The following is a 27879-nucleotide window of genomic DNA, read 5'->3' as shown; positions in this document are numbered from 1 at the left end:
TTGAGGATAAAAAAGTATTTTAATTCCCATATAACTGTAGTTCAAACTTATCTCAGCTTCAATCAGCAAAAACAACGTCTTAACATTATGTTACTGTTCTACTGATGTAAAGGACAACAGTAAAGCTTGTCTCTTTAAATACATACCAACTTTGATCAGATGGAGCACCATTAAGATTCTGTCCGTCAAAGCATAGTTCAAAGTTATCCACACAACTAGCATAATTTAGTTACCTGATATAAAATAGGAAAAAAATATACTCATTTTAAAATTAAACAAAGCTGAAGAATATGGTGACCCTCGATTGGTTTTTATACAGTACTGTCACACTGGCCTAGCTATGTGTTATGATAAATGCTCTGCATATTTACTCATTGTGACATAATAGCACATCAGATGTATTGTTCCAATGATTGCCTGAATTCATTTGCCTTACTCTAGAGAACACCAAAGAGTTTAAGATAAAGATGTAATGCCCTCCCCTCCCTGTGAAAGAGGCCTGAAATCATTGGTACAATATTACAAACTTAAGAAAAAAAAAAAAATCCACGTGGCTACAAAAATTCAAGTTTAAATGCCTCATAGAAAATTTGAAACAAAGAGTATAGGGAGCATATCATCCTGAAAAAGACAACTCAAAGAGCATTATTTTGCTTTGGACTTTGTTTTGTTTTCTTTAAAAAAAATCCAGCAAATTAAGTCAACAAGTTAAATGTAATTGATTTATATTAAACGCTAGCAATATCCCATTAAATACAAAAGAATAAAAAATAGTTTGTGTTCATTTTAATGACAGACGATGGGCACAATAGCCTAGTGTCCAATTCATATCACATAAACTAGCCAAAAAGCGGACAAGAAATTATATACCAAAAAGTCGTTTAATATGACACTTTCTCCATTTCTTGTATTTTCATTTTGTGGGACTGAGGTATACAGCAGGGGAGTCAAAAAGTGTGGGGAGTGAGGGGAACCTTAGAGGGAAAAGGAAGCTTTATTACATCAGATACTTTTTAGCATGACTATCTCTTTTGACTAAGGGGCAGAAGAGTTATCCATGCTCTGATCAGTCTATTAAATTAATAATTGGTCGTTTCTTCTGCCAGATTATTTTGGAACTGATAAGTCAATAGCAACTTTCTTGAAAATTCACAATTGTGAAGAAACAGACTCTAAATTAATGCCATCATTAACATCTCCAGTGCTTATCACCTGTACCACCTGCTGGCTTAGAGCCAAAAGTTTTAAAACCAAATTTCAATAAGGTGTTGGCATTATCTGTGATGCATATTTAAGGAATTGGCTTTCACCTATCGGAGTACGGGAGAGGTAAGGTTTGTATGGCAAAGACATGCTTGTAGGAACAAAGCCACTATCCCAAATTAGCTTCACTGGTTCATTAATAAAGTATGAGTGGAGTTGGGGAAGCTGTCTTTGTATTTCCATACCAAGTTGCAATTTTCTTCATTCATGTTAACGGATACATGAATGTGTAACATAAGTACAGTTACTACTATGTCTGAATAGGACCCAAGTAGCTATATCCTATAAATAATAAAAAATACATTTTTCTTTTGATAACTGACTGTAGATGTGAGGACTCTGTATAATTCAACCAAATGGTTGTATGCTGTACAGTCCTGTGCAAATATCATAAAAAAATTAATAATCCTTTTTTGCTATAAGGCTTTGACCCTACATTTTTCACAGCAACATAACTACCATCCAGCCTGTACCATATTTCGCAAGCCTTCAGTCCAGAAATTCAAATAGTCAATCCGTAGAGCGTCCATTTCCGGCACCCCGAAGCCATATGCTCTTGTCAGTCATCTAAAGGCATACAAACTTCCCCAGATTCATCCCATCGAGACTGGTCATTCTGTTCTTCTACATCATCACCAAGCTCCTCGTCACCTTCTCCCACTTCATTTTCCTCGTATTCTTCATCCCTAGGGAAATCTGTGTCCTGCACCTGGTCTGCTCCCTCTTGCCCTCCAGGCTGAGATTTATCTGCACAGTCTACACAAACTCCATAGCGTCGAGATCCATGTCTTATTCCAACGCTGGCCGCTAGCATAAAGATCTTCTTACACACCATACATTTATACTTTTTATCCTTTTTATGCACCTATGAAAGAGAAAGATTACAGGGTGAAAACACGTACATCAAATTGTGCTTGTATATGTTAATAGTAGTATTCTAGTACTAATTACTAACAAAAAACATTTTTATTATCTCAACACTGTTCAGAGGAAGAGCAGTGCTAGAGATCCATTCTCACTACATCAGCTACTTCCCTAACTAAGCCACCTCCTTACTGCTCAGTGGGTAGCTGAATAGCTGCCCACTCTGTAAGGAGGTGAGTGTTCATTTTTACAGCTGCTCACTGTTCAGACCAAGACACCAAATGGCACCAAGAACAAGTATAAGCACTTATGTTGCACTCAGTATCCTACCAGATATGCTCTTTTAGAAAACTGCCATTACAATTTTAAGCCCAAAAAATTATAAACAAGCAGGAGTTTAAATTCAGTTTGAATTGAAAGATCAGGATCCCTCTTTTATACCCCCAACCCGACGCCAGCCAAGCAAAACCAATGCTGACAACACCTTTTCACTCCCGTTTGAATTTTGTCCTTGAGGTTGAGTGAGCCTGCATGCAGAGTTAGAAGACCACTGTTGACTAACTTGACTGAACATAAATTTTAATATTTAGCCAACAGTGCAATTCTAACAGAGTAGTTGCTGTTATACATTTTAAGAACAGGGAAAAATTAATTCAAGAGTACGTTACTCTTACAAGTAGCTCAACTGGGCAACAATAAACAATAGTTACTGTCTTGGAAAAAAAATGAAGTTGAAGGCTTTTTTCTCGTATCTGTTGTCCACACAGCAGGTTACAATTATGCGCTTAAATAACCCATTTGAGGTCACATTGAAAAAGTTGCTCTTTCAGATAAAAGAGAAAGTACCACCCAGATGAGGAAAAAAAGCAAGGTCAAGAAACAAATAGTTACTTCAGTCCCTCTTAATCTGTACAGTTGATACAACTTAGCTCCTGGGACACATGGTATCACCACCAATAAGGCAATAACCACCTTACTTCCTCTGCCCAGCCAAAAAAACCACCACGTATCTTCACCACATCCATCACTGCAGTCACCTACACATACGACAGAACACAGTGTCCTTCAGACTCAGTAACATCATAGGTACTCCTGTCCCTTCAAGCATCTAAGCCTTCACCCAGTGGCTCATACCAGCAGGATGAGAGGGAGCAGATTCAGACTAGAAAGGTATATTTGAACTGAGAGAAGTCAAGCAGGATGGAAGATTTTTAAAATTTTTAGAAGAAATTTACTTGCCTTGCCTACCTGTACAACAGTTTCAGGAAAACTGAAAATTACTACAGTGGTCTTAGGCATCATCTAGAATTACATTCTTATATATTCCCATAATCATTTACTTTTAAAAATATTACTGGCTAACAGAAAGTCTATTTTATGACAGCACAGGACAGAAAGGAAAGTTAAGACGACTTGCACCAACAGCTCTTTACTGCATCCATATGAAAACCTGGAAGCTCACAACTAGACTTTCTACTCATTCAGGAACCACAGGACAAAAGCCAGGAGGCTACACAGACTTTGTGGAAAACCTTTATAAGCTGACCCACTGGTTCTCAAAGGCCTGAGGAAAGCCATCAAAATGGAGAAAAAGCCCAAATTACCCTATTCCACGTAGTAGCCTATTTTGAGTATGTGCAAAATGAGTTTGTTGTTGTTCTCTTTTGTTTTATTTTTGAGATCACAGCTTGAAGAAATGCTACCACCTTCTCTCTACCAATATGATCTTACTTCTGTTACCTCCCTAAAACACACCTTAGATTTTATACAGTAAATACTATCACGAAATCTCACCTGTTTCCTTACAGACTAGAAACTACCTGCAATGTACCCAAGACAGATAATAGGCTCTCTGACCCTTCAGATAAGTAGCACTCAAATCAGTTCCCATTTATGCAACATACAAAGGACAGGGTAAGCTCAACTGCTGAGTAGATGGTACTTGCAGAATGTCAGTTCAGAAGGATATTTACTGTCTGTATCTCACGTACTTCTCATTTTAACCAAAATCTTAAAGCACGTAATACACTACAGCACTGCCTAGTTGTGAAGTATTTCAGAACTACCCCAAGGTGTACAATTCTTGTTTAACAGGGTGTCCTCACAGAAAATGGTGGTGCGACATTATAGAATATGCAGACGTGCTACTCTACTGCTGTAACACTACAGCAACATTTCCTTTCATTATCTACAGGATACTTACAAATCCTGCAACTCTCATGATCCTTTCAAAGTAATCATCAAATTAGCTATCAGAGCTCCAGAGACTGTCTTAATTGGTACTGCATTCTACTGAATGCACTTACTGCATGGAGTACGAATGTAAGAGGCAGTTATGACAGACATTTATGTTCATCCATTTTAGATTAATATAAAACAGTTTTACATTTGTCACAATGTAGTAACAACCCCACTTGTACATGTGCATCACACACACAAACAGATGTTACCTACCAAGGAATGTCTCTTTACGTGCTCTCTTCGAGTAAACAGCTTCCCACAGATGTCACAACTGAATGATCTCACGCCTGTGTGAATGAGCAAGTGTCTCTTTAGTGTTCTTCTGTATTTGGCTACATAATTACAGTGTGGACACTTCAACTTGTTCATGATTAAAGCAGAGGAATCGCCTACAAGAAAATAAGCCATCAGGAGAAAAAGACGATGAAACACAAGATAATTTCAATATGTTCTGCCTGGTGCACAAAAATAAGCAGGTGCCAAAACAATAAAGCACCCACGTGACTTTTCATCAGCCAAATCAGAACAATGCCTGCCTGCCTGCAGAAAACCACAACTACCGGTGGGTCCAGCACGTATGATCTCGCTAGAAAAATACCTAGCTGTAAACAAGGAATTTTAAGAACAGGAGTACAGATCAATTCTGTGAAAAAGTAGTATTATTTCATGAGTCAGAGCGAGTTAACTGCAAGTTAACAATAATTCCATTTCCCAGAAGTCATCTATACCAGAAAACACTTTAAGATTAGAAACACTGTAGCTGCGACATTTAGAAAGTTATGATCTTCTCTCCCAATAATTTATTTAGAACTAAGTGCAGGAAGTGCCTGCCCTAAGATCTAAATCTATATCAAAGGAAAAAAAGGTATAACCAAGCAAGAATGAATATTGAAAAAAAAGAAAGAGGATAGTAAAAAGGTAGCATAATTCTGGAATAGCTACAAGGGTAAGATATTGGTTTAGATAACTACTCTATTAGAACTCACTTAGCCTCTCCCCAAAATGTAATTCAGTCTAATGGCAGAAGAAATAGAGCATAAAAAAACTTCTGGAATTAGCAATATCCCAGTTTTGTCTTCTGAAAAAGGGACCTATTAACATCACTTGGCCAGGGACAACACAGTTTGCTCAAAGGTTATCTGCAAAACCCAGGTTTACTGCAGCTGCCTATTGCTATATAACATAGAAGGGCACAGGATGCTGTGACAGTTATGAAAACAGCCACACAGGAATACAAAGATTTTGAGAAAGATGAGGTAAGAATTTATGAACATGATTGTAACCATCTACAAAGGAAGCATCCGAAAAGCTCTACTGCCACGTGACTATGTGCGAGTTTCTAACTTGCAAGCTGGCAGGAAGAAAGCAATAACTAGTCTGTTATGTGCACACCTCTAAGATAATGTCTCCCAGTTAAAAAACTTCAAAAATTAACTTCCATCATAATGTGGAAGTTAAATTTTGCTAGCATTCAAAAATTGCCTTGGTGTATCTGAGCACCCACGCAAACTGCATGTCACCATAATGTCATGTAAGGGGCTACACGGAAAAAAAAAAGTTCAAAAAGGGGTTTGAATTGTAGGTTTATATACTTCAGCAGAGGTACAACAGACAGACACACAGACATCAGGGCTGTAAGATGTATGGGAACTTAACAGACTAATAACAGGCAGACCTCAAAAGACCTCAGTTTGAATCCCTTACCCACTAGTGAGTTTCACCTTCTGATGACCCAATTTCTTCCATTTGTAAAACCAAAAATATCTGAAGTAAACCATAAACCACATACCAGTAATATCTCAAAGTCGTACAGAGGCAGGAATTACCATTACCCAGTCTTATGCATCCTCAAGGTCCTCTTTTTTTAAACTAAAGACTGCATATTTTGATGATCTAGCAATAACAGTTTAAGATGTGGTGTTTTTTTGGTACATTCCAAATGTTTTCAGACAGAAAATAATTACAGGTAATTGCTCACTTGAATAAATAAGACACAGAAGCTGCAAAAGGGTAGGCTACACACCACAAAGTTGACTGAAGATGGCTTTAGTTTTTACTGTATTGTATGCAAAGCCGATATTGTATTTTTTTTATATTAGGAAGTATGCTGAGATCTACTTTTAAAATTATAAACAAAGATACAAAGTTAAATAAGTGTTCAATTTTAAAGCCTAATTAATCTGTAGCTAGCTTACAAAAAAGCTATCAGACAACTGAAGACTTCAGGTACCTTCATATTCATGCACAATACAAGAGTCAATATAGGTCATGTTCTGTTTTAACTTTCCCGTATGTTTGAATTCCTCTCTCTCTCTCACTCCAAAGAAGTAGTCTTATTTACATTATGCAAAAGGGCAAATGAAGTGGGAGAAGATTATGTAAACACACAATCTAATAAATCTCTATGGAAGTTAATCAAATATTACCTGCAGCGACACACAAGAACTGCTATCAGCGACAAAAAACAACCTGTTCTGTATCAGATATACTTGCCATTTTCCCAAGCTTCTTTTGGCCAAGATTCTGGCAGCAGTCCATACTTGAAGTCACTTGAAGTACCCGGCAGCAATCCATACTTGAAGTCACTTGAAGTACCCGGCAGCAATCCGTACTTGAAGTCACTTGAAGTACCCGGCAGCAGTCCATACTTGAAGTCACTTGAAGTACCTATTACAGACACAGTATTACTTCAGCTTCCCTCCACCTAATCAGTCAGTTTGTATCTTAAAATATGCATCTTTCTTTGACTGCGACAAAAAAGTTCAAAACCTTAGAAGCGTAATGGTTATCAACCTCTTTCACATCATCTTCAACACTGAAATGAAGGAAGCTGTGTTTGTGTTTTAAATGAAATTAGATCTTTGCCTGCTCTCCACGGCATCATTTTTTCAACCCCAACCTGGTAAAAATTCAAAGCCTTTTTCAGACCATGAGAACTTTTATGGTAAGGATACTTATCCCTTTGCTATCATCACACCAGTGCTAAAAAGTTTTCTAGTGCTTTCTCTTTAGAACTACTCAGCGCAGTGACTCCATCTGGCCTACCACAGGCAGCCTACCAGCTGGTACAAATATACCCATTTTCTACTACAGGTGTGATTTGCTTTATTGCTTTAAATGATCTCAGTGGTATTCAAAGTGTTTTACATACCTCTATTTATACTAAGTATCCTACAGCTATGTCTAAATCCTTTTTTGAATAATCACCCCCATTGCTCTATAACCGCATCAATTCAAGAGACCGTAATTACTAGAAATACACCAGCTTGAAACACCAGTTTGTGTTTACATTTGGTCTTTAGACGAGCTCTTCCTGCAGTTTGCATGGCCTTTGTAGTTTTTTTACCCTCCTTTAAAAGAACAAAATTAGTCAGAAGCAAACAATGCCTTGAAAAGAAAAAGATACTTGCTTGTTATACATCTACAATTTTGTAACAAGTAATATTTGCATGAGTGAATACAGAATCACCGTTATATATCACACAGAAAAAGGACTATAAATAGCACACCAGAAACTGCACCAGGCATTTGACAGAACTGTATTTGTAGGTCAAAGACTCTCCTGGCAAGAAAGCGAATCAATCTTCCCCCCCCAATCCCCAAGACAGGAGTTTGCTGGAAAACATGAACTCATAAATCCATTACTTTCTTCACAGGCACATAATTGTTAAATAAACAAACTGCAATGGAAACTGGCAGATTTCCTTTTATTTGTCTGGATGGTGCTGAGATCCTCGCCACACTGGATTCCAAACATCACTGCTGTCAGAAACCTTGAGAAGGACTTCACAGCAAATGGATCTATTTTTACTTTCCACCCTGAGACTGTAGGTTTTAATGGTCCAAAGCCTTTTCGACTTGTCCCCATGCTGCTCATTCCAAGGATTTTTCTAAGAAAGGAACTTCTTTCTCTCAGTGTAAACTACAGTTTCGTACAGCTAGTAGTGTAAGCAGCACACTGAAACACCCATAACTTACCGTTTTATTGGAGAAAAGTACCGATTATCTATTCTTGCAGCATTAGGCATAGATATGAGTTTTATTTCTCACTCACACAGTATTACAGTTGGCAGCAGCAGTTGCAGCTGCAACACGAGAAGACGACAGTTCAAAAGGACATCAATTAACAAATAGGAAACCCAGAATTCTGCCATATCCTTTACACAATGGCAAATGATAAGCAAAGCTGTATTGCGACTGCCAAACCACAGAGTAAGCACAAAGCTATTCCACCTATCTGAGCTTTTAAAAATCACAGCTTGAATGGATGAAGTAAGAGAAACGTCAGTATTTTAACTTACCCACCTAGCTATTTCAGCAGAGAGAGAGAAGGGGGGCGAAGGGGCAGGGAAGACTAAACCTCCCTCCACCTTAGAAAAAACAAAGTAATGAGGACAACATTTTACCAAAAACCTTTTAAACCACAAACTCCAATAGCCGTCATTATGTCCAAAAGAGGCAAGAAGTCCTCCCGCTAGCTGGAAGCTGTATTACTCCTGCAAAGCCATCTCAGCAGCTCAAGCAATAGAACAGATACCCTACAGGCATGCCAACTACACATTCCTTTGAGGTGAGCACTAAACCTTCCTTCAGTAATATGCGAGAAAGGATTAGTGAGGAAGCAGAGCTGTACAGCTCCGGGCAAAAGCTAAGATGATGACTTCAAGGCTAAAAGCCTCCAAATTAAGGCAGACTTCAGGAGCTAATAGAAGAGCAAAACACCTTTTATAATTTAAAACATTAGACCTTTTCTTCGTGGTTTTATCCCCCCCCCAACAGAACTGCCCTGTCTCTAGCTGTACAGTGGAAGAGCAACAATTAAAGCAGTTTACTCAGTCCTCGTCCCCTCCCTTTTTAGGAGAAGGACCTGCAAGATAACAGACCAAGGCCTTGACTGTGTAACGCACGTGCTGTGTACAGGCAATAGCACACAAGATTTCAAAATAAGCATACAAAGACTGACCAGAAGTAAAAAGTCCAGCATGCACACATATAACACCATCACTTCGATGGTTCTTACACATCTAGGAGAATTCTTCTGGATCTAGGAGAGCACACAGGGAATTTCACGAGGAACATCTACGCTCGCAGCTGGTATCAAACTTTGAGGGAAGCCAGGAGCTCAAATCCCTCGGGAGACCTAGATCGTAGCATAAGGCCCGGCACAGAGCCAAAGAGACTTCAGAGCAGTAGTCTAGCACAGATAAAAAGCTACTAGGTCTGTCTACCTCCAATGTGAAGAGAAGACCTGCTACAACATGAAAGAACACTGGTCTAGATACCACAAGAGATAAGAGGTTGCTACAGACATCTCGGTCTCTGCAGAACACAGGATTAAGCAGATCATAATTAAACCTAATGCTTATTCCTTCTCATAATAATGTGTTGACCTAGAAAACCTTCTTTCTAGACTGTGCACACACCTCACAGGCTTAAAACACCAAAAATGAGTTCGTAACATCTCATGGCTCATCCGCACACAGAGGACATGAATTACACGTAACCGAAGTGCAGCCCAGGCTCCAGCACTTGCCCCAAGGTGGACGCGCAGCCGACAGCCACATCAGCTCCCGACTGCTGCTGAGCCACGTGTAGGATGCCCCAAACCCCAGGGGCTCGCAGAGCTCTCTCCCAGTCCTCCCACCCAGGCTACGGCTCCTCTCACACCTGCAGCTGTAGTCACCACCTAAGTTGTTCCTGGCAAGTTAACACAACCCCAGATTTTGACAGGAGACTGAAAGCAGCTCCATACACAGCTGTGGGGGCAGAGCAGGCAGAAGGAGTGTGGGGAGGGGAGACAACAGAATCCACACAGTAATGAGAAAGACCAAAAAACAGGGTAATCTTCTGTATCTTCAGACCGGTTCATCTGACCACAGCTTTCCCCTCATCTAAGGATAGCTTTTTACAGCTTTGTTCATTCCTAAAATAAGCGTAGGTTAATCATTCAAATGTCAGCTGGCCTCCAACATCCACCCATGCTTCCACCCTGCGTGGAGAAGAGGCTTCTATTAGCAACCTGATCTTTTTTTTTTTTTTTTTAAAAAAAAAAAAAAAAGCAAACCAAGAACCAAAATAATACCACTAATAAAACAGAACACAAACTGATTAACTATCAGCATTAAAACTCTCACCATGTCAGTCTGAGAGGAGATTAAGGCTGTTCCAAATACCATGAAGGGGTCGTGTGGGCTTTTACATGACAGAAGAACTTAATGGAAGGCTTTTACATTTTAACTTGTGCTCCTTCTCAGGCAAAAGGATAACCACAAGCCAGACGCTGAATTTCAGTTTTCAGAGCAACAGGTAGGGGAATATCACCACGAAGAACCCATGAGCAGGCACATCCTTAGTTGGACAGAGTTTTGTTTTTTCTGTGACCAGAAATAAGCTGAACTTTTGGGAAGGAAAGGAGAGGGGAAAGACTGAGAAGCTCAGTGACAGAAGATGTTGAACAGGTCGCTATAGAAAGGGGTATGGCAGCAGGGTGCAGGAAGGGAAGGGATACAAACTGCACAGCAGACACAGTTCCCTGTAATGAATCCAGCTTCTGTTTTCTTCATACATATATTACCACCAAAAACAGTGCCAAAGGAAGAAGAAAAGGAATAGGACTGCTTTTCTCCCCAACTTTTCTGACACTGACTGCTTACTCAGATCAATTCAGAAAAAGCCAGGAAGTAGATCAGATAAGCGATTAGGCCAGAGCTTTCAAGGATCGTAAAGAGAGCACTGGTAATCTACTGATACAATCTGGTTTGCTCTTAGAGAGCTGGATTTGTTGCTTATGTTAAGTAATGTGACAGGAAAAAAAACAGTGCTGCCAAGAGTTACATACTGGCAAGGTAGAAGAAAGAAAATATATTGTACTGCTTGTTCCCAGAGCATTACTCACTCCTTTAACCTTGCTTCTGAAAAGGGGTAAAGGCAGATTACTTCTCAACTGCCTCTTGCAACACAAGTCTCAGACAAACTTAAGATATTTTGCCAGTGCAATCTTACAAATACTCCCCATACCACTCCCAAGTGCTCTTAATTTTTGCTAGCTCCCATTCATGAGAACTTGTTTACTGCCTTGATTATGGAGGCAGAACCATCATCAACTCACCCTGACAGATAACCGGCAATTGTTGCCAAATATATGATCTGTTTGTACAACTCACTTATCATCACCCCCTCCAAAAATCCCCCCCAAGAAGGGGGTGCCACTCAGTCTGTCACTGCTTACAAAGCCAGTTTGCTGGTGTCTCCATAAAGGCAACAACAGTGAAACACGAGAGGGTGAGAGCTATCCCCATCCACATCAGTTATGGGGGGGAGCTACTGGTCTCAGGGAACAGACTCGAGGAAGAGCTGAGATCAGAAGGAACCTCTGAAGGTCACCCAGTTCAACCTAGCTCACAGCAGGGCTAGCTTCAAGGCTGGATTATATGTTGCTTTGAACCCTACCAAGTGTTAAATATCCACAAGGATGGAGATTCAATAAACCCTCCGATCAATCTGCTCCAACCCAACTGCTTTCATGGTCAACAGCGTGTATCTGGGGAATTTCTCTTGCTGCAACTTGTGACGAGACTCTCGCCCTTTCACTGTGCACCTCTGAAAAGCAGCTGGACTCATTGTCTCCAGAATCCCCTTAAGGCAGTTACAGACTGCAGGTAGATCCCCCTCGGGCTTCTTCGTGCTGAACAAATTCAGTTTCCCAGCCCCCTAACCACCTTAACTGCCCCTACACTGGGCTCCCTCCAGTTTGCTGACTGACCTGGGCTGCCCAAAACTGGGCACGATATTTCAAGCATTGCATTGCCAGTCCTGAGTACAGGGGACTTGCCAGTCCTGCCGGTTTCTGCTAGTTCTGCCAGCACGAGGCCAGCCTTCGCTGCTGCTAGGCTGCGCCACTGATCACAGCGTTACTTGTAGTCATGACAAATACACCAAGAACCAGTATGTATTCAATTGCATTTATTCTTATGGAAGGACATAAGCACAGGTACCACTGCTATGTAAAGTGTTTTGAACAGAACAACTTTTTATGCTAAATAGTTGAAAGGAAATGTTAAGGAAGGAGTGTTTCAATTTGTGCTAGCTTCTCTAATTGCAGGCAATCTAAGAAGCAGCAGCACCACAAACGGCCAAACTGTTGTGCTAAACAGGTATCTCAGTATCATTTATTCCAGACAAACTGTGCCAAAGTCTGACTTTGTCCAGGAATACCGAGAGATTTTGTCTTTACACAGAGCTTTGAAGAAACACAAGGTGCAAGATCAAGGCACAGATCTGTAAAAACACCGATCTATTTAAAAAAAATCAAACAGGAAAACCCTCCCAAACAAGCATGATATAAACTTGCTACGCCATAGTATTCTACTCATAGTATAAAGTTTCTACAACATGAACACATTTCTGGTTGGATATATTTACAGATACCTGACAGGAACCAGCACAAAGAAGAAATGCTGCCTACTCCTCTACCCCACAAAACTACTCCAAGTCCTCTACAGCTCCAGAATTCACCCAGCACACAGAGCATGAGCAGCTGGGCAGCCAGAACTTAGCAGCAAAGAGAAACTGAAAACAGAGCTGAAAGGAGTGATTTTCGTTCAACTACATGCCACTTGGAACTTGCAACCTATTACACTACAGCTACCAACACTGAGGGTGACCTACCCCTTCCCTCAAACAACTAAAAAACAGCAAACAACAACAAGAAACAAGCTATACTGGAGGAATTGAACAGCAATTGGTCAATTCATACTTCTACAAACTCTGATGTGACACGGCCACACTAGCACAAAAACTCTCACAGCGCATTATGGTATTTTAACTGAATCGAACAGCCCCATTGAGGCAGAAAACCTGCAGGTAAAATAAGGAACTTGTTGCTTTTCTGTACCATGTCAGCAAAGACAGGCATTACTGAGAGTCCTTTGCTTCATAAATGTCATCTGGGAGCAGGCAGACATGTGAAGACAAGAATGCAGGAAATAAAGTCTTGTTTTTATCCACAATCCCCCCCCCCCTTTTTTTTTTTTTTAGGGTAATGGTTATCTGGAGGAAAAGAAAGTGCTTTTTAAGGGAAGTTGTACTCTTTATCTTCATGATAGTTCAGAAAAAAGCACCACAATGAAGCCATCTACAATCAAAGAGGATCTGAAACTTCTGGATCAAAAACACTTTCACTGCTCAGCATATGATTAAGTTAATTTGGTGTGACTTCCTGAGCTACATCTCTGAGGTGCAGGAGGGAATACAGTTGAAGGAATAGCAGGGCTCACTTCTACAGCTGGAGCTGTCCCCCAAACAAATCAAGAAGATATGCAGCCCCTGTTTTTATTTATGTAGCTGTTCCCAGCATCATCACTATTTCATAAATAGTAGAGGTAGTGAAAAGATCAAGTCAACACTTCAGATCAATAACTTCTTAGAAGTGAATGTATTGCCTATGCTTCACTTACACTGAGAGAAAAAGAAGCTCTCCAGGCAGATGGTAAAGGCAAAAAGCAGAACTTGAACAGTCTGTGCAATTAGATGACAGTGCAAATCTTGATCTGGATCCAAGTGCCTGTGGACACCACGTAACCTTCTTCCCCAACCCACCTGCCCTGACTTTTTTTTAATTTAAAAAAAAACAATATATGAATACACAAAATATTCCTTAAAGTTATGAGGTCAGCGGTTGTCCATTCCACGAGAATCTACTCATCTTCAGGATCATCCCGAGGAGAGGTAAATTTACTGGGTAGGGAAGCAGTTGACTCCCAGGTGTTGTATTCTCTTTAAATGCCTTTCAAAACCCCTGGGGCCTTCATTTCCAGCTTACACGAGAAATGAAGCAAACAGAGAGGTTAAGTGTCCATTAAACGACTTAAATCTTTCAATCAGGGCATCAGCCGGACGTCTGAGGAAGATCTGACTGAGAGTCACAGAATCAGAAAAGAGGGGGAGAAAAATAAGCTTAGTTTCCTGTTAGTATACTTGTTTTCTTCCTAAATCAGACAGTCAAATGGGACTTACCTCTACAAGAAGTGTGTGTCCAGATAAGTCCCTCAGTCTCTGTTTCTTTAAATACAAAGTTACCCATTCTTACTGCAAAGTCCTGATCGAGTTATGACTTGAGGGAGCAGCATATGACAAGAACTGTGACTAGCACCACATTTTTGTAAGCAGCTTGAAACACTGCTTGTAACATACTGGAAAAATAGTTGCTTTTATAGCAAACTGAATTCAAATCCTTAAGACCTACAAAATTATCCAGAAAACTCCTGTTCCACAGAGGGCTGTTTTTATCCTGTCCTTGTTATCTTTTGCCTTGAGCCCTGTCCAATCCAATGCATAACACAGCATTATATGGCCTGAAAATCATGCTAACAAGCGACCCAGTGTTAGCGTCATAACGCTACTGGAATACTCCATTAAAGTGTCTGTTAGAATCAACACGGTCAGCTCTGGAAAGCATAAGCAATACTTCTGTTGTGTTCTGAAGCCTAAGAATAGGACACACACTCCAAAAACCAAGCCCAAATGAAAAACAGATTCAAGAAGTGGTAATAAACTCACAAACAGACACTAAAAATACCAGTCAGAATCACTGAGCTTTTAAGAACTGCAAACTGACCCAGAGGTACTGACTGATTGCACGGTTATTTCCACCATGGTAAATGGTTAATTGTAGGATGCACCGTGGCTGTAAACAGTGCAGGCGTTTTTAAGATTATCAGCTAGAACAGAAAATAGCAAGATGGATGGTACCTTCAGCAGGGAGAGGCTCAGCTATTTTAATTAACGTAGCTAAAACTGGAGAGTGCTTGAAGGCTTCAGTAAAAGCAGATCAATGAAGAAAAATGTCACAATGAATTTAAAACCCATCTCAGCTTTATAGAGTTATTTGAAGCCCAAAGTGCTACTTCTTGCAGGAAAGGTGTTAAATATAAACTCACTGGCAACGCAGGGTGAGAGGAGGGAGAAGCTGACATACCCTTATGGATGGATGTCTGCAAGAAAACTCACCTTCAGCAGGCAGCAGTTTAGCACGTTTGCTTTACTGGGACACAAGGTGACAGCTCAGAAAACTTTTATTGTTGTTTATCTAATACTTACCTAGCAGTACCCAACTGGAAAGTCCATCTACTACAGGATTCAAGGTAGTGGCTTTTGTTTTTTATCCTGTTCTAGTTTTTGTTTTTAAGTTTTTGTAATGAGAGGAATGTTCTTATATTGGCTTCCCTTCCAGTAAGCCTATGGTATTTCTCTCCCCTCACAAAAAAGCCAAACAACCTAAAACCACAGTCAAGGACACAGCAACTCACTTTGCATGTGATCAGACATCTAATAACCACAGCTGGTGTTAGTTATCCCAGAAGCACACTACAAAGCGTAACAGAAGCAGCTCATTTTCTCTTTTAGCAGCCAAAGGGAAAGTGAGAGTGTATTCCTTAGCTTGCATCACAAGAATTCACCATTCATTCTTTTTCTTCTAACTGCGTTGTTTTAAATCTGTTCCAGAAAACATTTTTTTGTGGATTTTTAACTTCCAGTGTCTTTTTTTTTTTTGGTAGATTTTCATCTCCACAGGAAATTTAATCCACAACTGAGAAGTTATCATATAACCTGCAGGTTATTCTACAACCCATTCTTGACATTCTTCCAATTCTCCGTTCTTTATCCCTCTTCCTCCTCCCTCCTGCACCTTTTCTTGGGGCTGGAAGGAGCCATTAAAGACGAGAGCATTTTACAGAACAAATGCACTTAGCACCCAAGTAGCACACAGGAAAAGCTAACAAGCAGCAGAGGAGGAAGAACGCTGATTGCTGAAGTACTGAGAACAGCTGAAAGTAAGCTGTACCAAGCCCTACTTCCAGCATCTCCTCATTTCAAACAACACACATAACACAAAAGAACTTCATTAAAGTAAAGGTCTTAATAGAAAAATATTAGATATGGCTTCCAAAATAGAATTAACATAAAAAAAATATAATTACATACTTGGGATCACTTACCAAGTGGGAAGTCACAGTACCAAGGAGATCATTAATTGACACTGTTTCTTAGTTTAATAAATAAATTTACTTGTCCCCTACAATCACAGAGCTTTCAACGTCTGTCCAAAATTTTGGACAGACACCTCAGCACAAATTCACCATGATCCATGCCTCCACCACAGTTCTTTCCATCAAGATGTTGTGTGGAACATATTTTGTAGTTTAATTCTTCAGCACAATGAACGACTGGAAACCTTGGTATTTCTGTCCAAAAAAACCTGAGCAAGTTCAGAATTCATTTGATTGTTATTGCACTGCCCCCATCACCCCTTACTCCTCCTACATGAAAGGTCCAGAGCAGCTACTCAAGTTCTGTAGAATGTGTACAAGCATTTCAGTTTGTTGCAGGAGACACCACTTGTTAGATGTATACTTATTCTCTGTGATATTTCCAACAGTTAAAAAAAAGTTGACTGTCTACCCCAAATAAATCAGAAGTAGAAAAAACACATGCTAAATTGTGTCAGGAACTTGGTATTTGTGTAATTTATGGCACCTCAGGTCCCCCACTCCTGCTCCAGACTTTCTACTGCCCTTTCTCATGCCACTCCAGCTAAACGTGTTTCAGCAAGCAGCGTGGCCCGGCACAGGCAGATGTGTTATGTGGGTGCTGAAGACCCAGTATCCCCACTACGCACAGCTCTAGCTGCTTTACTTAAGGCTGTATCTAACCTGGTGCTGCAGACCCAGCAGCTGTTTGTGGTTGACACACAACAGGCATATTTCTCAAACACAGCTTTCATTTTCATTTCACGCAGAAGAAACCCTGTGCAGCCCAAGAATGCTTCACAATATGAATCAAAGTACATTAAGATCGGGAAATTCTCCTCACAAGTGTGTTCCCAAGCTGAACTGAACAGCTAGTGAGGACCTACCCTGAGTTCAGAGATGAAGGCTGCAGATAAGCAACCACCTTTTACACTCACAGAGCCAGTGTTAGCTCCCCAGCACAGCTGCTCCTCCAGATCTGCTCCCGTAGTGCCACTTGCTGACAACAGACATCTCCTGGACTGCCCGCTGCTGCTCCCACCAGACAGAGCTCCCCATAGGTCCTGTCCACACCACTCCACTGTCACATGCCATCGCGGTGCTCACGCATACATGACACACGGATCCGTTCTGGTACAACGCAGCACAGGCACCACGTGCCCTCTGCTGGACTGCTACCCACCCACTGCCTCTTCACACCTCAGCAGCTGCCAGCACCAGAGAAAGGCTCCACAGCACCGTGGGCAGAAGGGCTTCAGGGCCCCAGAAGAACTGATCTGGATTTCTCCAACCTTGTTTTTCAACAAGACTGGGGGTACAGCAAGAAGCTAAGGCCATCCCTCCTTCCGCCAAACTGAATGTAGGTTTCTAGGCCTTCCTGAGAACTCAGGTTGCTTTCAACTGTGTTTTGTCACTGGCTTACAAAAATACTCTACGCCCACAGGTCTGAGTGACTTTCTTTTTCCTTAAGTTATTCTCCTCTTAATTCTACCTTGTGAGCCTGGGAGGCAGAGGACACCTACAGTCTCTTGACATGCTTGAAGGGGCCATTCATTTTTAAAAGGCTTTAGAAACAGATGTGTCTAAAGAACTTTGTTCCAGCTATTTCTTACAACTACCTTTAATTTAACTCTATTTGGGAGTCAACTCTGAAATTCAAGGTTCAGAGTCACACTTTCAAAAGTTGCCAATCCGCCTGGAAGTGACACAGGTAAACAGCAGTATTTTAAGTATGTGTTTCAGCTACTCATATGATGTAAAAGTAATTAAAAACTACACTACCCTGAATTTTAAATACACTGTGAACTGTCTGCTTAGAACTCTGTGACTGTGTTTATCTTTACATACATTTAATTTTATTCTAGCACTTACATTAACCAATATTCTTAAAAGAAAAAACAACGCTGGGAATCAAGTCACATTTCAAGATTTGCTTGAAAAACAGTTCAACAGTAAGATATTCTCTCTCCTGTAAGTCGTCGTGGCATCTCTTTCCCATCTGCTTCTCAAATCTATCTGCTGTAAGAGTTAATATTATACTAGCCAGGATTACTCCTTGTGCATTTTCCCAGATATCCTTACAACAAGCAGTAGTGGAAGGTTTATTTCTGTTTCTTGTTGAGACTGAGGGACACGACCTCAAAAATCTTTTGCCAGTGAAAGAAAATTATAAAGATAATCTCCATGCAGCCAGCTAGCATTATGACCCATCAGTTATTGCTCCTTGATTTTGTGCCTAACTGTAGCTACAGATCAAATATAGATGTGAAGATTTCAGCTCCTACTAGTTGGTAGGGATCTGCAACCCAACAGTCAGTTGTAAAAAGTATGTTATATACCACATGGCATGAGCTAAGGCAATTCTTTTCTCTAGCTGAAGACACATTGCTGCAACCCAAGAGAGAGAATCAGATTGCTGAATTATCCTAATTGTGTGCTAATTTTTAGTAAAAGACCCTACCACAGCCTTATAAAAATTACATAGTAGCGTACTTTATTCAAAAAATCAGTTTTCAAATAATGACTGATGTTACACGATATTTACCTGCTTCTTCTTTAATAAATGACAAATCTTCTTCTGGATACGGGACTGATGGTTGCAACACTGAGCAATCTTCCGAGTTCTCTTCAGTATTAGGTGGTATATTATAAATAAATCTCTTTGCAGTTTGGTTTTTTCTTCTTGCTTTTCCGGGTTCTTGAACTGATTGTCCCTGTGAGCCCATGTCATTCCACACGAAAACTTTTCCCTCTCCTTGAGATTCACTTTCAGCCATTTCAGGTGAGCTGTCCTGGACCCAACTGCAGTCATTCATTTGGTAGCTTTCAATTTGGGCCTCATCAATAGAGTAACCATCGTTCTCAGTTTTTATGCTGCTTGCCAAGTTGGTAAGGTTTCGTGTTGCCCAGAAACTGGCAACTTTCTGATCCCTTGGAGACATACCATCCCTGCTAACAGATCTTCTGTTATAATCCACCACAACGGTCTCTGGAGCTTCTGATTTTATACTTATGTTTAAGGCATCTTTAATGAAATTGCGGCAAGACTGGACAACCTCCGTCATCTGAAGGTAGCTGGCCACTGACATCACTTCAATGGCATTTTGGCTCGTAAGCACGAGGTTCCCGGAATACAAGAAGTCCAAGATGACAGAAAAACCTTGAACAGCAACAACATCTAAATAGGTAACAGTGGTTTGGTTACGGCTTTCTTTGTTTGTAAAGCAATACAGAGTCTTAAAGAAGCGGCTGCCTGCAACCAGGATGTTCTTGTGAGCTCTGAAGACCCTCCCACTCACCACAATATTGACATCACAAAGAATGCCTTTCTTCCTCTGTTCGTTTAGTTCTTGCAGGAGCTGATAGCAGTAAGAGTTCTCATTTGGCCTGCTGTTAAAATCACAGTATCCTTCATTATTCAGTTCCGACGGTAACTCTGACTCCTGGAATCAGAAAAAAAACATAATTAGCTCTTAATGAATGTTCTTAATCATACAATGCTATTATAAGGATACAAAACTAAACTTAGAAATATATACATATATATATATATATATATTAATAATCTTGGTCATAAAGACAGGCTGGAATATATAATTAAAAAAATACTTCTGTAAACTGAGAGTCATGTTTTCATTCCACCCCCCACTCTCCCATTTGGAACAAAAACAGAACTAGCAGAATTGCCCTAAGGACAAAGGAAGTAAAATTGGGGCCAAAAGTAAGGTAAGATTTAGTTGAGCACTAAGTACTTGTCTTTGTTAAGCCATATACATTAACGATGTGGAGTTCCTTTCCTAAGATTTAACTACGTGGTTCTCACATATCCAGTTCTTTGTTTTTCCTTAGAACTCTCCACTTTAACAGGTCAAAAGACAACCCTGATAATGGATTCAACATTTGCTTAGGCTGAGAGATGAATATATAACGTCTTATCTCCCAACCTATACCTGTTTTATATGTTCTAAGGAAAACACATTGTCAGAGTAGTTATAACAACAGCTAGATTTCTTCTACGGTTCTACAAATTAGGGTGCTTTTAAAAATTATTTTCTCATTGTGCAGGTTTAGTATTAAATAGCTGTATTAGAAGACAAGTAGACAGAAAACTGCAGGTGACCAAACAAAAGTTAAGCAACATTATCTAAGACTTTCTTGAATCAAACTTCACTGAAACTTCCTAGTAGCAACTTCTTTAACTGCTAAATATTTAATCATACAGACAATACATATGTGTCTCTCTACAACCTTTCCAAGAAGAGATCTCAGAAGTGACTTCAAAAATCTCCTAACAGTAGCATCAAACAATCCAACACCAAGAAATGAGTTATTAAAGATTAGTTCAGGCAGAGGCTGATGAGTAACAAGAAGTCTTTACAGCACTTGGGCAATTTGTAACTGATGTTTAGACAGTGATGATTCAGATGTGGTACAAAGCAGCAGCTAGAAGCAAGCAGAAAGTAACAGACTGGCATGTTTGAGACCATACTTATAGTGATTGATCAGTGCTGCCATCAAGAGCACTGATGATGACAGGGTTGTTTTTGTGCTGGATCTCTAAGACTCTCTCCTCTTTTCTAGCAAAAAAAGAACAGTTCAGAACTGTCTGGTTCCAAAATGATTTTGAATGAGAGAAAAGTATATTTTGCCAGTGATGTCTTTTGTTTGTTTCCTCTGTTTAAAAACAAAACCAAAAAAGAGACTCACAGGTATTAAAAAAGGTAGGGGTATTAAAAGCTCCACTGCCTCGGTATTACAGGTCTGATACAGGTAATGGGCTTTCAAGAACCCGTAACGTATACTGGGGCTGAAATATATTGTAAAGCAAAGTACTCCCCTTATTTTGGGGCTACAGCAGCTACATGTATATCAAAAAGCTGCTTTCCATTACAGAGGAATTAATGCATTAAATAAGTACTCACATCAAGACACAGCCCCAGTGCTGATCACCGGGATGCCAACCGAGCAGCTGAGGTTGAACTACCCCCTCCCAAAAGGGATTTTACATCTACAAGCAGCAAATAATGCCCAGAGTAATCAAGAGAGAAAGTTTTCAGCATCTCGTGCAGACAAAGTTCAGTTTGCTGTCGCATTCAAGTTGTTTCTAAATCTCTTCTTAGAAAGTACCCAGCAGCAATTAGGTTTTTACATGAAAACAATCAACAGATCTTTGTCCAGCCTCAGCTTTTTTTTTTTAATATATACATTTTTACACTTTTTTTTTTTAAATGTGTTTCTTTAAATTGCTCTCTGACAAAAACAAATACTCTCCCAGATCAGGGCGCAGAAACAGGAATGACATCCCAGATGTGCAACAACTAAGTGTGACATTAAGTTCTGGGGATTTCAGATCTGGACCAAGTTGCTGTCGCCAGGCAGCACTGTGTAGGTTCAAAGTGCTGATCACCCTGACTTTGGATCAGATTAAAACAAAAAAGATGATACCAAAGCGTTGTCACTCTTGTCCAAACCAAGCACCAGTGACTTGCGTCGTACACAGCACACGTCGGGTACAGGCTACAATAGCTGATAGAATTTCGTTATTTGGGAGCATGTTAAACACCACGCAAAGCTTAAAAATAATCTGCAGGAGGCAGATTACAGTGTCTTTTTTACAATGTCTGATTACAGAGGAGTGATAGAGTATGTTTTAACTGAGGATGTGTATGCAGCCAATGCAGCTGAAAAGTGAGATTTACTATGCAGCTTTTCTTTAAGAAAATGACAAGCCAGCATGGTAAAAAGGACTTGCAGATTTATGTGCTACGGAAAGAGGGCTGAAGTCTTCATTATGAAAACAGAAGGCTGAGTGGAAGTAAGAGACATCGTGTAACTAACATCTGAAATACAGATGGGGGTGTTCGGGCAAAGAGATGTGCTTACCGCAGGCACCCAGAGCTTTACAGAACGGGGTGCATAAAGATTTTTTTCAAGCTGACTGTAACATTGATCACAACTGCCTAACTGCTGCTATGGGAGCAGCTAATCTTAATGCTGCACCGCAAAAAAAAAGCAAAAGCCCTAACATCCCAACAGTTGACAAGTCTATGGAAACCAAGCATTAGCATTTACTATGAGAAAGATGGAAGAAATGTAATAACCCCCTTGGAGAGTTTCAAGCATCTCCTCTCTGAGCAGAACAAGTACAACACACTCTAATATTAGAGTTACAAAAATAATTACAGAACAAAAATCAAAGAAAAGTTATCTTCAAGATTCTACTACCCCTGTTATGTTCATAGCAATCATCATAAGGGTAATGTTTTTCTGGTGAGAAACACAAGCTAATATTTCCTTAGATGCCAAGTTATATTTTCAGAATACAGACAAAAGTATTCCCTGGCTGAAGTTATCTCAACCACTTTACCTTTAAAAACTCGTAAGAAAACTAGAAAATGAAGAATCGTGTTCTCATGTGTGGAATTTACAGAGTAAGTTTGAAAAGCTTCACTCTGCGTGCAACACAAAGTGGTCTAACAGAACCCAAACTGCTCAGAGAAACTAATATTGAGCTCATTTCCAATTCACATGTCTCTGAATATACGCATAGATAAATGACTCTTTCATATGTACAACTCACTAATTAAACCTGCCTACAAGCTAATAGCTGAAAGAGACGATCAAAAACTGCTACTAGAAACTGGCTTTTCTTTCCCTTCTGTGCCATCAGCATGCTCTGCCTCCTGGGAGAAAGAGCGGGGGGAGGTTAGCAAAAACAACCCCAGCAGATTCCACCCCAGCTGTATCCATCCAAAAAGTAGTTTTGCCACATTTTTGTAATCCCTTTCCCATTACCACACCTTGCTCTATGCTATCTTTTCTATACCCCCAAATCAATTCGCAACCTGAAAAATGGACCTTGTAACAGAAGCGAGCTGTCAGGAATTTCTCCAGCACATGCAGCTACAGAGGAAAATTATCTCGTAAAACGGTCTTATCAGCTCCACTGCTGTCTGACGTGCTGCAGCATCACCCAAAACGCAGCGATTCGGAGTTGCGACGCCCCTGCCCGACACCCGGTTGAGCAGCTCCATGTCGGGTGGGAGCACTGCACAAAGCTAGGGCAGGCGGGAGTCCCTGCCCCGAGGTCCTGACTCCCTCCTCGCTGCTCTGCTGTGAGTAACTCAAGAAGTTAACTTAGACCACTACAATGCCACTTTTGCATCTGAAGCACGATGACTTCTATTCATCACCGCTCACACAAAGCAAACAATTACAGTTCACATGGAAAAAATAACACATCAAAGGCCTTCCTCCTCTTGGAGAACTTCTGCTTTAAACCAACATGCCTGTTAGGCTGGAGAAAGCTTTTCTGGCAGTACTGCCAAAGCTCAGCTTCAAATTATGTCCAGAGAAAAAAAAAAAATGGTTTAAGAAACAGCTTTAAAGAGAGGAGCCGACAACTGCTGATAAATCTGCAACTCATGGATCTAAATTCATCACAGAATTAAAATATTTTGCTGTCATTTCCCAGTGTCTTTTTTTTAAAAAAAAATAAAAATGGAACTAAGTCCATTTTCTAAAAAAACTGAAAGTAGTTCCTTGCTGAATTTTATCTCTCTCTAAACTTTAACACGGAGAGAGATTATTTTAAAAACTAGATGAGAAAGAAAGGAGTTAAGATTTTGGTCTTAGGACGAAGCACCAACCCCTGACAGTTCCATACCCTTGAATTACAGCAGCTGCAACCACTTGTGATGTATTTTGGCATTCCAAATTAAACGTATCCCAAAAATAAACTGAAATCATCACTCACTTCTTCATGTGTAATATCCAGCAGACCTATAGAAATTTCCACTGCTTTACTGTCTCAACACCTACAATTTCCTTCCCGCTCTCCAAGAGTGGCACTACGCCATATGTTTATTAGCAGCTGCTAAACATGCCCTGCAGTTGAAGCTTGTCAAGTCAAGAATACATATGTGTTGTCTCTAAGACAAAGACCAAAAGATCTCTCCCAAATTTCATTAAATTTCAAAGGCTTTGCTGCCTCATTATGCGCGTTGGAAATATGGTCAGGGTACACATTACCTACTTTTGTTCCGAGTATCTGGCAGCGAGGCATTAAGATAAAAATTATGGCGATTGTTTTGGTATTAAATTAAACATATGGATCAAGATAAGTGGACGTGCTATTAAAAACGTGAAAGGATATGAAAACTAAACAAACCGTGCAAAGAAAACAGTTATTCTTAATCATATTTGCAATAAGGCAAGTGTAACCCAGAAGTGCACCACAAAAAAAAAAAAAACTACAGTAACTCTTGAAAAACTGCAATTCCTCCCTTGTAGCAAGTTTTTCACTGCAGTGGGATTGCACAGGGATGCATCCAGCACTGTTTTCTACTCAGAATCACCACTCTCTAGAGCTACTGAAAGCTTACTTTGTCCAAACCTTATTATTAGTAAGTACAAAAGAACCACTGACGCATCTTACCTATCCGTTTTCATTCATTATTACAGTTACTACCATTATTTTTTCTCAAGTTATCAGTGGCAGAAAGGCAGAGGCTCATTTTTATGAGGATTCCCATGACAGTGAAAGGTTAATCTTCAAATATAAGCAACACATTAACTTTTAGGCTACTGTGACGTGCAAGATAAGATTCTTCCCTCCTCTCCAATATTAAGTGTTGTGATACAACAGGGATGGAAGGTCAGAAGGAAAGAGCATTAAGTCTAGTAGGAAAAAAAAAACAACACCTGGAATATGTTTTATTTACACATAGCTAAGGGCTGTAAGAGAAACCTCCAACTGTGCCACCAAGTAGCATTATCTAGTGAGATGGAGGCTGCGCAGCGACAGGACATACCTTTGCAGGGTAATCATTCACAACAGGATGGCACAGAACATACCACACTAACGCTGAACAAAAAGAATGTTTTTGAAACGTTAAGAGATAAAAGAAATCACAAACGAGAGCTTCAAAATAGAAGCTGAAGGTATTTCAGGCAAGTCAGGCCAAAATACTGCAGAGAATAGCAAAACTCAGATTGCAGGAAACTGATAAAGCGACCTCCTGCCATGGGACGTGCGTAACAACAGGGGCCCTAGAATTTCAGTCCGTGAATGCAGTAACTGTAGAGGCAGCATTACTCATCTTAAACGCAAACGCTGCACTTCTAGACCCAAAATACTGTCTTGGATAACTGGTATTACTTCGTAACTTTTTTTTTTTTTTTTGAAGTGCTGCGGGAGTTTTAAATTAGATCTGTATCCCTTTTCTGACTGGCTCTAAGAAAAGCTATGCTCACCTAATGTTTCATCCGTTGTTCTGATGCCCTACCCAACCCATTAGAATAGCAGCTCTTGTCCAAGGTACCCTGAGCTCCTTAAAGTGCTCGAGCGACACGCTCAATTTAAGTGCTGCGCTGTGAGTCGGAGCCCAGATGCATCAGTGCAGCCACGGTGGGCATTTTAATGAAAACTCAGCTCTGAACAGCGAGAGCAGAGCAGTCAGGGATTAATTCCGGCTAACAGCTCGGCTTCGATCTGACAGGTCAAGCAGTAACCTAACCTGGAGCGCAGCAGCTTGTGCCTGCTGGCAACTTTACTGCCAGTTAGCCAATCTGAGCGAACTTCTGCAGTGCAGACATCCTTCGGGAGAAAGGCTGCAGGCGGCTAGTGATTCGGCAAGGCTATTCTTTAGAGCATACGCGGGTGAAAAGCTCTCAGTTAGCCCTGCATTACACAGAAGAGAAGCCCAGAAATGCAGTAATTTTGAGTTCGGCAGGGAGCGCGAAGAGTTTCACCAGTCCGAAAGCACCGGAGGCGAGCTGGCATATTACGGTGGCTTTCGGGAAACCACATGTTTATCTCAAACAAACACCAAGTTGCGACTGCAGATTTCTGGCAAAGTAACTCCAATCTAGAGGACCGCGTTCGGCGGAGAGATTTACAACGGGGAGGCACAGCCCGGAGTCACCCGAGCAAGGCACCGAGCGCAGGGCGTCCGAAGGGCCCCGAAAGAGCGGGATTTCGTGCTGCCGAGCTCCGGCCGCTGCCCTCCTCCCCCGGGACCGCAGGAGGAAGCGGTGCCCGGCGCCTTCAATCAGTGCAGCGCCGCGGGCTGCCCTGGCTTACCTCGGCGGCACGAAGGACGGACAGACGGACGGGCAGACGGGCTCGGCAAGGGGCACCCACTGCCCCCATGCGCCGAGGCCGGCCGCAGCCGCGACAAACACAGGAAGCCGCGTCAAGGAGCCCGTACACGTGGGCAAGCGGGGATTAAAAAAAAAAAAAAAAAAAAAGGAAAGGAAAGAAAGAAAACAACAAAAGCCACAAAACTGGGCGAAAGGGGAGGCCGTCCCTCCCCCCTCACCCCCCCCCCGCGTCCCCTACCTGCTCGGCGCTGCCCGGCTCGTTGAGGCGATGCTCGGCGGAGAGGTGGTGCCGCAGCAGCAGGGCCCGCTTGTAGTTGCGGGTGCCCTTGCAGAGCTCGTCGTGGCCCCCGGGGACGGGGCCGCCGGCCAGGATCAGCTCGGGGGGGGCGGCGGCGGCCGCGGCGGCGGTGCACCAGGCGCAGGACATGAGGCCGGTCTCCTGGCAGTAGTAGAGCCATGGGAACTCCTTGAGCCAGGAGCCCTGGAAGGAGATGTGCAGCTTCTGCAGCAGGGACTTGGGCCGGGCCAGCGGGAAGTGCTTGATGCTCTCCCCCTCCCCCGCGCCCACGCTGCTGCCCTCCGCCTCGTCCCCTCCGTCGCCCCCGGACCGCCTGCTGCTGCTGCAGCTGCCGCCCTCGGCGCCGCTGCCGTCGCCCAGGCTGCCCCCTTCGCCGTCCTCCTCGTCGTCGCTGCTGTCGCTCAGCGAGCCGCCGTCCTGCACCAGCTCCTTGCCCTCCAGCAGCCCCTCCGGCTCCAGGCCCTCGGCGCCCTCCAGCTCCAGCTCCTCGTCCGCCCCCCGCCCGTTGAAGTGCTTCCGCGGCCAGGCCGAGGCCTCGCAGCCATTGTTAGCGGCGGGGGGGCCGCCGAGCAGCCCCCCGCCGCCCCGAAAGGCCAGCGTCCGGCGGTTCCGCTCGGCGAACATGGGGCCGGCGGCAGCGGCGGCGGCGGGGGGCGGCGAGGCGGCGGCGGCGGGGGGCGGCGGCAGCAGCAGCAGCTCCTTCTCGTCGCCGGCCGCCTCCAGCTCCTCGGCCTCCAGCCCCTCCAGCTCCACTTCCTCGTCCGCCCCGCGCCCGTTCAGCGCCTCGGGGGCTTGCGGCTCCCAGGCCTCGCCCGCTCCGGCCCCTCCTCCTCCTCCTCCTCCTCCTCCTCCTCCCGTCGCTGCCGCCGCCGCCGCAGCCGCCGCCGCCGCCGCCGCGGTGAGCAGGCCGCCGCCCCGGAACGCCAGCGTCCGCCGGTTCATCTCCGCGAACATGGCGTGCGCCCCCCGCCCGTCGTCGTCGTCGTCGTCGTCGCCGCCGCCGCCGGGGAGGAGGCAGCGGAGGGAGGGAAGCGGAGGGAGGGGGGCGGCGGCCGAGGGAAACAAAGTCCGGCCCCCCCCCGG

The 27879-nt window shown here is 42.3% G+C and overlaps 1 protein-coding gene across 1 annotated transcript; it reads right to left on the bottom strand.

Annotated features, from left to right (window-relative positions):
- ZBTB10 (zinc finger and BTB domain containing 10) lies at positions 1 to 27741 on the bottom strand. Its single transcript, XM_032182364.1, has 5 exons — positions 26737 to 27741; positions 18940 to 19837; positions 6862 to 7035; positions 4582 to 4757; positions 1 to 2128 (listed from the first exon to the last, which is right to left on the bottom strand). Exons 1-5 carry the CDS (start codon positions 27736 to 27738, stop codon positions 1823 to 1825), a joined length of 2556 nt encoding a protein of 851 aa, XP_032038255.1. The 5' UTR covers positions 27739 to 27741; the 3' UTR covers positions 1 to 1822.
- Between the last annotated feature and the right edge of the window lie 138 nt (positions 27742 to 27879).

The sequence above is a fragment of the Aythya fuligula genome, chromosome 2, assembly GCF_009819795.1.
Source record: "Aythya fuligula isolate bAytFul2 chromosome 2, bAytFul2.pri, whole genome shotgun sequence".
Taxonomy (NCBI): Eukaryota; Metazoa; Chordata; class Aves; order Anseriformes; family Anatidae; genus Aythya; species Aythya fuligula.
The sequence above is the reverse complement of the archived record's forward strand: the minus strand, read 5'-3'. Positions and strand labels throughout refer to the sequence as shown.